The 13,586-nt window shown below is 36.3% G+C and overlaps 1 protein-coding gene across 4 annotated transcripts in view; it reads left to right on the top strand.

Moving 5' to 3' along the window:
• Positions 1–13,586, top strand: part of CNTN4 (contactin 4) — a gene marked incomplete at both ends in the record, with an annotated part of 500,776 nt that overhangs the window by 173,452 nt on the left and 313,738 nt on the right. For all 4 annotated transcript variants that reach the window (XM_079712380.1, XM_079712378.1, XM_079712379.1 and 1 more), the window contains one exon: positions 1,420–1,595. In XM_079712380.1, coding sequence (XP_079568506.1) covers positions 1,420–1,595 — 176 coding nt within the window. The remainder of the gene's footprint in view (positions 1–1,419; positions 1,596–13,586) is intronic.

Raw genomic sequence — 13,586 nt, 5'->3', positions numbered from 1 at the left:
GAATTCTGTAGGAGTTTGGGGGAAGCTTTGATTTATCCTGACTAGGAATATTGAGGAAGACTTCATTAGAAGAGGTGTAGTTGAAGATTGACTTTGAAGCGTAAGAGCCGTCTTGGTGGAAAGAAAGCACTCATTCTTTAAATATGTTTCTGATGATACCCAGTGTCCAAAATCTTGAAACTAACTGGCCTTCATTTTTTTCATTTAAATCCTTTTGCGTTATGCATACCAGCCCTAGTACCCCAGAATGTTATAAGAGGATGCACAATGAGTACGTATATTCACGCACACATTTAAATAGTGTTTTTTTTACCGTTTGAAGGAAGTAAGATCACTATTTCTCATTCTTTATGCCTGTTATTGCTTCCAATCAATTTCCTTTATGGTCTAGTGTTGCCTTATTTTTGGCCTCCCAGTGTGAACGCTACTAGGAGACGGTTGATAATTCAGATACTCCGACTATGCTATATTCATTACCTGATATTTTATGTAGGATTGTGGGGAAGGAAGAGAAAAAAAGATAATCATTGTTTTGTATTAGTTCAAAAGTTTGTACGTATTAAAACAACTTACTGAAATGCAGTTTGGTTAAAATAAAGTCTCTCTGGAATGTTATTGGCTGTTTAAAGAAAAAAAAAAAAAAGGAGATCTTGTTACTAAAGCTTTTCTGTTTAAATGTGTGAGTCCCACTAAAACTAATTTATTGGGCCAGGCCCTATACTCAGATACACAGATGATCCAAGTAAACAAACAGAAAAGCAAGAAAACCCTCTTTGTGTCTGTTACCTAATGGCCTGATCTACAGTTTATTGGGCTGGTTGATTGATGTTTGAGTGCTGGTAGCTAAGGAGATCTTCAAAGTGATCCCTGGTGAAGGCTAGTTTGGTTCCTAAGTTAACTCTAGATCAATGGAATTCCTCTGCTTTGTAGTCAGCCATTTCAGTCATATTAAGGACCAAATCAAAGCAACTCTGCAATTTCATCAAATACTCAGCAATCTACTGGAAAATGGTGTATTCTGTCATCTGTATAGACCCATTTAAAGAATGACGGCAAACCAGAAAAAGGACTTTTACTGAGGAGTGCTATTTGAAGAAAGTTGTACAAGATGCTATGGGAAATTTCCAAAAAAAAAAAAGGGAAGTGTCTGTAGCATTGTAAGTAGTCACAAAAACAAGTGTTAAAAGTTTAATATCTTGTTTACTTTAAAAAGGACGTGCTCTTTTAAAGCACATCTATGGATCTATGTTGACACCATTGCTGGGTAGAGCTTTTCTAATTTTTCTTTTTTTTTTTACCATGGTTAAAAACACTCATAGATGATATTTCATGTGATTCATAGTTTTTATATATTTTAGACAACTCAGAATTATTGATTAATATTACAAGGCTTTATCTACTGGCATTTTTATACTATAGGTGGAAGTTAAATGGAACAGATGTTGACATTGGTATGGATTTCCGCTACAGTGTTGTTGAAGGCAGCTTGTTGATCAATAACCCCAATAAAACCCAAGACGCTGGAACGTACCAGTGCAGAGCAACAAACTCATTTGGAACAATTGTTAGCAGAGAAGCAAAGCTTCAGTTTGCTTGTAAGTAGCAATTATATCCTGCTGCAAATGTGACTTTGAGTTTTTGTGCCTTGTACCAATCAGCCTTTAAAACAGTTTATCTTAAAAAACCAAACAGATTTTACTTTGTCATGTTGATCTTCTTTACCCTTTTTTCATATTTGCAAAATATCTTTCATTGTAGGGTAAACTGTAAATCTGAATGGGAAGATGTATTCTTCTGCTTTTATAAGGGTTGAGATAGTTTGACTGTATGATAATTTGGTTATATGATGCTCTATACACATAAATTCACATACACTCAAATTTATACACATATAAGTTTACATGTACAACAAAGTACACGCACATACACACACACACATTTTAAAGAGAGTATGTATAAGCAAGCAGTTGAATTGCCAGTAAGTTAATAGTCAATGTGACAAGCGATTTAGCCATAAAGCTCACAGTTGGAAAAGAAAAAAGCTTGGTAGTCTCTTAATCCTACAACTCTCTAATACTTTTTCTTATTTGAAGGAAAAGGAAAATTTTAAAAGCAACTACAAAAAACAAAAAGTAGAGGCAATCAAAGCTTTACCTTCTATATTTCTGGTTTAGAACATTTAAAAAACAAATTGCCATCTTTTAAGACTACCAGCTCATGAAAGTTCATGAGCATGTGAAAGATAGTGGAATTTAGAAATAGCAAGTTGAAAATAAAATCCACAGGCAAGAGCAGTGAGTACACATTTGAGTATAGACACCTTGAAGGATTGATGTTCAGCTGTATTTTTAAGGGTTTATGTATTTGCCTATGATTATATATTTCCTCGTGTAAAATCCCAACTCATATAGCAGTGCATGAATGTCGAAGCTTTCCTAATTACAAAGTCTGTTGGCAGTAACACTGTAGGATATTCTCATTAACAAAATCCTCTCCAGAAACGCAATATCAAATATACCTAATATTCAGTACTTAATTTCTTATTGCTGTTTGGTGGCATTTTTATTAGTTGAGAAATGAATTTTCTAGGTATTAGGTATATATGGGATACCAGGCTTATTTTCTTTGTGAATGTCTTCTGCAGTAGTCTTCTAAATAATCTAAGGTGAGCAGAAAAATAGGAGGACATGTCTGATTGAGTGCTACAGAACCAAAGTGTTTATTTATTTTGGTTTAACACAAATGTGGTATCTATATTTTTAACAAATAGATTTTGTTGGATTCATTTTAGAAAATAATCATAGACTCTCAGAGTAGGGAAATCTCTGTATTCAATTACTCTTGTACTTCATCGATTTTTGGATTTCATAGCGTAGGAAATTTTTTAAAAAACAGTAACAATAACAAGAACAGAAAAGAGATTAACATAGCATTAACAACCTTTTGCTTTTCTAATTTATGACATTTAAAAAACAAATTACTAACTCTTAAGGCTCTCCTTTTGTAGAAGTCCAGGCATTTCTACTACTAAAAATATTGGAAAGATAGAATCTCATATGCAGGGATAGTCATTTAAATAGAAGAGTTTAGCCAAAGTAAAAGCTATACCACTCGTTTTGTGGTTGAGGTGCCTGAGTTCGGAATCCACCCTGCTTATCCCACTTCTTGCGCCTAACATCCTGCCACCCTCAGAATCGTCAGCTGATAAGCATTCAGCTTGAAAAATTCTGAAGATAGAGAGCTCACCTTTTCATCACAAAGCATCCTGACCTGTGATTGCTGTAGTTATTCAAAAGCACAAAAACAAGCGCAATATCTCTTCCTTAAAATTGGGCTAAATTGGGCTATCACCTTCACTCCCAGTGCTTACTCTATGATTCTGGTTAGGTTCAGACATGTGAAAATATGTTCATGTCCCTTGTCGCATAATTCTTTTCTTCTCCAGGTACTCAATCCACAACCATCTTCTTCACAACACAATTTTATTCAATTATCTATTAAACTGTGACCCTATAGAAATGTATGTACCCAACTCTATGCGTGTGCCTTGACCTTGCAGAGGACAGTGGGAACAGTAGTATCCCACGATGTGAGCTTCTCTTTTGATGAATAGGGCTGACACTGATATTCACTTTTTTTTAAAACCCCAGTCTCATATTTCAACTTTTTTCATATAAAATTAGAGGATTGATTTTTCATGAATAGCTATTAATCCAGAGCTACCCAATTGTATTATTTTATTACCTAAATCCAGAATTTTATATTTACTCCTATTAAATTCACCTTCTGAGTTGTGACCCTTTGTTCCATCGCAGTTGAAATTGTTTTAAATCTTTTTTTTAAATCTGACATTGATTATCCTTTTACTTCAGTGTCAGAGAAAATGTGATAAGCGTGTGTCCATTCAAATAATTGATACAAAATGTTGACCGGGACAGGGCAGCCTGCCAGTAGAGAATGTCCAATAAAATGAGATTAAATTTATAAATCAATATCCTTCACCTACTCGTGTTCAATTAGCTACAAATTTACCCATACATACTCTACTTGAACCTCCTACTTGTTCTTAGAGTAATGAGAATCTTTGCCAAATGCCTTGCTGAAATCAAGATGTACAGTTTCTGCAACATCCGCTTGTACCTGGTCTCTGTGAATCTTGTCTAGATCTTCCTTAAACATTTATCATAAAATAGCCAGAGTAATCTTTTAAACATGTAAATGAGATCATTCTACTTTGCCACTTCATGCCTTCTACTGCACTTAGACTAAATCTCAAATTCATTACCATGGTCTTGTTTTCATTTCTCAAAAATGACAAACTATCTTTTGCACCAGTCCTTGATACTTTCACTCCCTCTGCCTTATTTGCTTTTCTCCTGATCTTTCACATGCTCACTTCCTATGATCCTTAGTTCTCAATTTAGGTGTGACCTCCTAAGAGAAAATTTCCATATCACCATGTCTAACCTAAGAAGCAGTTCCTTCCATTTCTTCTCCTGTCTTCTGCCTGCCTTTTTGTTGCGCTCTACTTTTCTACATAACAACCTCGTTTTCAATCATTAGGACTCACTATGATCTGGAATGATTTTGTGTATTCCTTTTTTCTCATTATTTGACTTCTATGATAGAATCTAAGTTCTAAGAGAGGTGAGACTATCTTGTCCATCCTGATATCTCCAGAGTCTAGAATAATTTATATGTAGGAATAAACAAATTGCTTTATTTATTGCCTATTCAGTGACACAACAAAGAAAATATATGTATAAAGTTATTTTGGGGGAGGGTGTTTTTTTTTGGTAAACCCGCACCCTTTCTATTCTAGTCATTTTCCGGAGTCTAGCATTTTGATCGTTAACATATAGTTTCTAGACCTTTCTTTTCTATCCTTTCTAAATTAAAAAAAAATGAAAAGACATTGCCTCTATTCAAAAATCATCTTTAATAGGTTAGAATAAAATATTTTTCTTCAGTGATGTAAGGTGGAGCATAACAATGACATCTTTTAAATGTTACTGAGTAATTGCTTTCTCCCAAGCATTTTCATAATCATTGAGGGAAAAAAAATGTTGCCTTTTGACCATACTTACTGCACTATAATACTCAAGTAAGAATATTTCTTCATTTTTAATCATATGATTTTATGGCTGAAACGGACCTTAAAGGTTTCCTGGCCTGTATCTTTAAAAAAAAAAAAATTAAACTGAAGATTGAAGTAACTAAATTACTTGTTATTTACACAATTAATAAGTGAGAACCAAGGAATGGCAGCTTCAGTTCCTAATCCAGCGTACCTTGATTTGTGTCTACGTTAGACTCACTTTGATTTATAACAAAAAAAATCCCTTCATCTTTATCTAACATATTACACCTTCAAATCTCATTTATATACCTTCTGTAATTTTATCCACAGGATAATTTTATAAGGTAGACATCATTTATGATTTATTTAAAAAATATTTTCATACTGCTTTTGTAGACAGAATTTGATAATCTCTTGTATTTAGCATTTAAAAAATGAATTAATTCACATAAGCAAAAAATCTAATTAATGGAGATGATACCTCTAAGAATTACCCCCACTTTTCTTAGGACAGAAAACTTTCCTTGATTAAACAGGCATAGCATAATTGAAGTCACTCTTGATAAGGTGTGGACATTTTCATGAGCATAGAGTATTGTAATGTAATTTGGAGCACATTTTGTTTTCAGTCCCCTTGCAATATTAAGCCAGGGTCAATCACTTCTCTTTCTGTCACTTAGCCTGTTTCTAATAGTAGACTACCAATGCCCCTTCTACCATCTAGTCCCACTGTTTCACCTTGGGCTAGCAAACTTGATTGATTAATTTACCAGGGTCTACCCAGTGCCTGGCATTTAGTAAACCTGCAATAATAGTTGTTGAATAAATGAATAAGTTATAAGGATTGGATGTTAAAGTCATCAGGCCATGTTTGGGGTATGAGTTGAACCACTGCATTTAAGGACTTTCTGGCAGTCCTTGGGGAGTGCTTTGGAGGTAGATGCAAGTATTTCCACCTTGAGTTTGTGTAGAAGACAATTGACATCCTACTTCCAGATAAGGGTATGTGTTGGGGCATCATATGTTAAAATATGCCATCAAAGTTTACTTGTATCCTGAAGACCTGGCATGAGAGTATATATAGCTTCAATGAAGTGTTCAGGAATAGCTTTCCTTTAACCTCCCCTTCTCACAAGGGGTAAAGCAAGTTGAATGTTCTTTAACTCTTACATAGTTACCTGAATCAGAAGATAAGGCCAGGAGTAGAAGGAATTTCAGTTCATTACTTTCACTGCTTCATGGTGGGGATTTTTTCAGAGGCTGTGTCTATACAGAATGCAGTGCTACAGTTCTGTCACCCTACCTACCCACTTCCCAGCCAAGCATCCCAATCCAAATCTGCTTGAGAATCACCTTACACAATTAGGCAACAAGGCAATTTTGTTCACTGACATATAGATGTGGATTTTTTTAAGTAAGTTGTAATCTACACTTACACGCTTATAAAATACCCAAGTCACTATTTTAAAAATTTGTGAATGTGGGCTTGAGAAACTGAGATACTATATTGCCTAAGTTTAGATAGAATGGAATGTTGTCCATTGCTCCATTCCACTTTATGTGTCTTATAATGTTTCTAGAACTGAGACATCTCATCAGAGCCCTGGGGATAACCATACTTCCCCCTTAGGGTGTTATGAAGTTTAAATTATAAAGCATATGCAAAAGCCCAGAATAATTCCTAGCATGAGAAAATGATGAAAAAACTGCTTCTGTATTTTCCTTCTGTCTTTTCTTCTCTTCCCCTCTTTTCCCCTCCTTTTTCTGTCTTTTTAAAACAAGAATAATAACTAACCTTTATTAAACACTTAGGTATAGGGAGTAAGAGCACAAGCCCTGGAGTTAGATTCCCTGGGTTGAAATTCAATTTATCCTGTAACCCTGTGACCTGGGACAAGGTCCTTCTCTCTGCCTCAGTTTCTTTATCCATAAAATAGGGTTAATAACTCTACCTCCTTTATTGTGAAGATCGCATAAATTAATATTGCCTAAAATTCCTAGATCATTGTCTGGCACACATTAGGGGTTAATAACTGTTAGCTATTGTTATAATTTTTATTATGATTTGATTACTCTAGGTCGGAGATTAGGCTAAGCACTTTGGAAGCATTATCCCATTTAGTTCTCAACATAACCCAAGGAAGTATAGGCATTATTTTTCTTTCATAGGTAAAGAATCTGCAGATTTTGTGAAATGAGATAATTTTCACCAAGGCTGCAGTGGAAGGGAGAGGACCCAGCATAGGAATCTGGCTACCTGACTTTTGAGCAGATGCTCATTACATGGCATTTGACATGCATAGTTCCTCATGACAGCTAAAACTACACTTTCCTCGTGGAATTCATGTTCAAACTATAGATTTGGGTGACTAATAAAAAATTTCTTTTGTAGACACAAACTTGGATTTTTCAATGTGTTTACAACCTTTCATATAGTACATCCATCATTAGTTTGTTTTTAATTTTTTAGTTACAGCGTCCTGATGCTGTCAGAATGTTGATTTGCTGTTAATATCTAAAACCATAATGTTGTGTACCACAATTATGCATACATTTGTGGCTCTAATTTTAATATAATTGGTTTCAGGTTCCATATGAGAATAATTAAGAACAATATTTCTTCTCTAAAAGTTAATATGCAAATTTCCAGTTTATTGCTAGTAGGTTGTAAAACATTCTGAATATTGATATTTTATGATAAATAACTGTGAGTTGGCAAACTTTATATCCCCAAGCAGTAAATGACATGTTATTATAAGTTTTTTTACTCCTGTATTATTCCTCCCCCACATGTGAAAAAAGATGTACTTTAAATGTAGATTGTTAAGAAGAGCTTCCAAGAGACTAATCCAATAACTCTCAGATTTTAGCCTGTCAAACTGATAGCTTCATAAACATTGTTTGGGGCCTTCTTCCTGGAAGAAGTTCAGCTGTTTTATAACAGTTCAGACCTTCAAAACAGAAGACTTAATACTACTCATCTCCTGCTGGGGATGACTATAATTCATACATAAGTACCTCCAAATTGCTTACGGTAAAATTAAATCACTTAACAAAATCAAGTCGCCTGCCTGCTATAGGGAAAATGGCATGGTCTTGGCTGTGGGCAAGCTGGTGTTCTTTTTTTTTTTGTTTTTTTTTTTTGTTTTTTTTTTTGTGGTACGCGGGCCTCTCACTGCTGTGGCCTCTCCCGTCGCGGAGCACAGGCTCCGGACGCGCAGGCCCAGCGGCCATGGCTCACGGGCCCAGCCGCTCCGCGGCACGTGGGATCCTCCCAGACCGGGGCACGAACCCGCGTCCCCTGCATCGGCAGGCGGACTCTCAACCACTGCGCCACCAGGGAAGCCCAAGGTGGTGTTCTTTTGAAGGAAGTGATGGATATGCTGATCTCTGTTGGTACCTCGCATGAGGTGGGAAAAGAAACTAGATTGGTACACTCTGTTCAAACCCTGCATATGTACCTCCCGAGCTTGTATTATGAGGAAGGGAATAGAAGAGGAAAAGGAAGAAAAAAGAAGAAAGATGAAGATGATAAATGAAAGGGAGCCTTAGGTGCAAAAACCACCCCATATTGGTCTTCTATGACTCTCTCTCTCTCTCTTTCTCCCTCTTTCTCTCTCTCTCTCTCTCTCTCTATATATATATATATATATATATATAAAGAACTCAATAAACCAATCCATTCTGAGATTAATTTTGGTTTATCAGTTATGTGCAGTCAACAATTTTTATGGTGAAAATATCACATTGATGAACAGTAACTGATCAGATAACATCATTGAAAAATATCTTTCTAATGGGTACTGAAGTAAGCCTTGTCTGAGTTCTCCTTAACTTAGGTACCCTCTGACAATTGTGGTGATGGTGGTAATAAAGATTAATATATTAAATTTAGAATGTTTGACTGTACTCCAACTGGGGCTTTTGGCAACCTGGCTTTTTTTTTTTTTTTTTTTGTGGTACGCGGGCCTCTCCCATTGCGGAGCACAGGCTCTGGACGCACAGGCTCAGCAGCCATGGCTCACAGGCCCAGCTGCTCCGCAGCGTGTGGGATCTTCCCGGACCAGGGCACGAACCCATGTCCCCTGCATCGGCAGGCGGACTCTCAACCACTGCGCCACCAGGGAAGCCCAGCAACCTGATTTTTGAGTCTTGATCATTACAGTTATTCACAGTAAATTTCAAATGTTCATTGCTTTTAATGTTTAGTTTATCTTTCATAACCAAAGAATAAAATGTGCAATCAGAACAATAACTGGGAGTTTGATAGATGGCCAAACTCAGGACTGACTTGACTGATTTTTAATTAGGAAGGCTGCTTAAATAGGCAGACTTTTGTTTCTGAGCAATAAAATGTTGATGGATGACTGTTTGGATAAATAATTTGTGAATATTTAGATCAATTAAAACTTGATCAACTAAGAAGTATTTGAATTGAAAAGCTGCTAACATTTATCAATAGAGGGCTTTGATCCTCCATAAAAGAATTAAAAATTTCTCATTTGGTTAGAAGAATTCAAACCAAAACTTGCTGAGTTTCTAAAATAATGTTTTTAGTAGGTATTGTCTGCCACTTACCATAGTACTAAAAAGAATGCTGGTGACAATTGGTGTCTGTTGAAAATTTCATAATGCAGAACTAGTTAGTACATAGGTGTGCTGTTGGTTCTTAGTGGTGCGGACAGTTGCGATATGTGGTACAAAGAGTTGAAATTCACAAGTACACAGCATTATTCTCACTTGTATTTTTTTTTCTGTCTCTTCCACAAAACCTGTTAATGTACAGATGCTAGTTAATTGTAGCTATTCGTTTATTAGGTATATTTCCTTCAGTCATCCCCACAGTCCAGTTTGCGGTGTGACAAAGAGTAGTTCATGACTAAATCAATGAAGTATAGAGAATTTTTTTAAATTCAGGAGCATTCTAAGAATACAGAACACATTAAAATTGGCAACCAGGACCAGAGAGGTGTTTATACAGGCTTGATGAGTCAGGGCTTTAAAAGAAATCACCAAGTTAAAAACAATTAACACTTCGTATCTTTTTTTTTTAAGTAATGTTACTAAAATGTCATCCCTTTTTGTTTTATTGTTGTGAATAATTCAGTCACTAAATGTTAAAATAATTTTGTTTGACTGTTTTTCAAGTTCAGTTTTTAGACAATGAGGATCAAGTCTGACCCTCACTGCGCTGTAAATGTGAAGTTTTGGTCTACCATCAGTTAGGTGTCACCAGTTAGTTGAAAGAGGCAGCAGTTTTTGAATGGGAGAAGGTGTTGACCTAGAGAACACTCTCATCATATTGCATTCTTTTTCAAGAGTTTTTATGTGAGAGATTATGGTTCAAATTCAGAATCTAATTGACCACCGGTAGTGGTTAGAATCATAATTTACCACAAGATACATCCACCTAGAACCTGTCAGTGGGAAGACTTTGTTGGCAAAAATGGAAAACGCTTTGGAAAATTGCATTATACCAAGAGGCAAGGAATGATGAGTGAAAACGCAGTTGTGGAACAAATTGGAAAAGCGGGTCTTTAGAGATGTAATTAAATTAAAGATCTTGAGATCATCCAGAGTTAAGCATTTAGACCCTGTATCCCATGGCAAGGTCCTTGCCCAGGCGTTGGTGGTATCGTGGTTAGCATAGCTGCCTTCCATGGCAAGGACTTTTCAAGAGACAAAAGAGGAGACACACAGAGGAGAAGGCACTGTGACCATGTAGGCAGAGGTTGGAGAGAAGAAGCCAAGGGGCACCAACGGTTGCCAATGGCCATCATAAGCTGGAAGAGCCCAGGGAGGATTAGAGCCTTCGCAGTGAACACAGCCCTGCCGACACCTTGATTTCAGGCTAATAGCTTTCAGAATTTGAGAGAATAGGTTACTTTTGTTTAAAGCCACCAAATTTGTGGTAACTTGTTTATGGCCACGGTAAGAAACTAGTAGACCAACGTATGCACAGTTCTTTTCTTTCCTGACCACCTCCATCAAGGAAAAAATAAAACCACCTAGGAGTGAGACCGAGGTCAGGTACTTTTGTAACTGAACTGTATTAGGAAGCAAAGTATTGAGAGGGACGACCTTGATTAAATGTGGAATAATCTGGGCAAGTTTTGTGTCACGCTTTGTATTTTCCTCTGGGGAGCATAAAAGGGGTTTTAATCTTTGTGTAGTATGATTTGATGAAATACTGGAAAAAAATAGTACTCTGTGGAAGTTCAGAGTAAGCTTTCCTTTTTGCCAGCAAATTTCTGCCCATCTCTTGGAATAGCCTGGTATAAAATAGGTGGAATTGACCCTTTCTCCATAGTGTAACGATTTGAAGTGATTCTGAGTTGTTTTTTTGGCCCCTAGACCCTCTCTCTCGACTTCTTTTTTCTAGGTCATTTTCCCTGAATTTGACCTTTTTGTCTGGCACTCTAAAGTCCTAGAAACTAGCTATTATCACATTTAGAGTATCTGACCAACCTGTGTCTGTAACAGTTCTACTGTGGCCTCTCATGCATTGTTACGATTCGTGTTATGACATTTCTGGCTGCAGAAAGAAGCCCCTGTGCTATCAAGGGCCCGATTCTGCTGTCTTCCCAATCAGCACCTTTCACTGAGTCGCCTCTAATCAGAACAAGCCAGTTGGCTCCTAGTGGACATGTATTTTATGCACCACGCTGGCTGGTTTTTTACTTCACAGCTGTAATATGTGGTCCCTGGAGAGAACAAATGCTTTAGGGTTCAGAGGTTAAATCTCAAACTCAGGAGTATGATGATAAGGTGTGTGTGCATGTGTGTGTGAGTTCATGTGTGTGTGTGTCTGTGTTTTTCCAAGAGCTAAGTTATTCTGTTAGATATTTTACCAGAGATGCAATTCTGTACTAGCCGCTAAACCCTTGACGGATGGTGCTGCCAGCCAGTAATCTATTCCTGATATGTGTATTTAGGGTACACAGTAGTGATATTTACAGTGTTGATCTGCTGCAAAATATTTGCATTGTTGTATATCTTTAGCGTTTCAAATTTGTTTTTTTCTTTTTTTCATAACATTTACTTCTCTCCCACCCCAAATTCAATGCAGTCTTGTGCTGTGAGCAGTCTGTTAGCTTGACCTCATAAAGTTTAGTTTAATTATGCCTTATAGACTATCTTTTAAGCAGCCCAGATTTATTTAAGAGGGGTTAGGGGATGTGAGGGAGTCAACAAATGGATTTTCTTAATTTTAAGTTCAGCGATTACTTTCTCCTATTGTATTCAAACGCTACCACCCAGAGGGCAGGTATTTATGAATAGGTGCTGAATAAATCCTTATGGAATAAATTAAGCTGAATGAATATATGAATCAGCCCATGTAAAAATATAAGAGAAACAGAAATGCCTTGGCCTTTACTACCCTATGAGGTACTGTTTCCTCTAAAATAGTCTATTTCCCTGAACTGAGTACTTTTTTTTTTTAGTGTTTCTCTTTTAAAAACAAAATTCGTTAAAAGTGTTGCCTCTGACTTCCAGTACCATCTTTTTTCAGTAACAGTTTTATTAAGATATGTCACATACTATATAATTCAACAGTTTAAGATGTACAATTTAGTTAGTTTTTAACCTATTCACAAAGTTGTATAACCATCACCACTGTCTAGTTTCAGTGCAGTTTCATCATCTTAAAAAGAATCCCTGTACTCATTAACAGTCATTCTTCATTCCGCCCAGCACCGGACAACCACTAACCTAATTTCTGTCTCTCTGAATTTTCCCATTCTGGCCATTTCATATAAGTGGTATCATGCAGTATGTGGCCTTTTGTGCCTTATTTCACTTAGCGTGATGTTAGCAGGGCTCATCTATGTTGTAGTGTGTAACAGTACTTCGTTTCTTTATATGGCCAAATAATAGGCCATTGTATGGAAAAATACCATTTTGTTTGTCCATTCATCAGTTGTTGGACATTTGCGTTGTTTCCACTCTTTGGCTGTTCTGAGTAATGCAGCTGTAAACATTGATTTACAGGTTTTTCAATGTGGACACATGTTTTTATTTCTTTCAGGTATCTTCCTAGGAGTGGAATTGCTAGGTCAAATGGTAACTTTATGCTAACATTTTGAGCAACTGCCAAACTATTTTCTAAATTGGCTGTGTCATTTTATAATCTACTAACAGTGTATGAGGGTTCCAATCTCTGCATATCCTTACCAACACTTGTTATTGCCTGTCTTTTTTATTTTAGCTGTCATAGTGGGTGTGAAGTGATATCTTACTCTGGTTTTAATTTGCATTTCTCTAAGGGCTAATGATATTGAACAACTTTTTATGTGTTTACTGACTATTGGTAATATTGTCTTTGGAGATATATATATTCAAATCTTACGCCCGTTTCTTAATTGGGTTATTTGGATTTCCATTATTGTGCTGTAACATTACTTTATATATACTGGATACAAGTTCCTTATCAGATACATGATTTGCAAATAATTTCTCCAGTTCTATATGTTGTCTTTTCAGTTCCTTAATGACGTCATTTCAA

Source organism: Hyperoodon ampullatus, assembly GCF_949752795.1.
Source record: "Hyperoodon ampullatus genome assembly, chromosome: 10".
Taxonomy (NCBI): domain Eukaryota; kingdom Metazoa; phylum Chordata; class Mammalia; order Artiodactyla; family Ziphiidae; genus Hyperoodon; species Hyperoodon ampullatus.
Note: the sequence above shows the minus strand (reverse complement) of the source record. Positions and strands in the feature narration are given on the sequence as shown.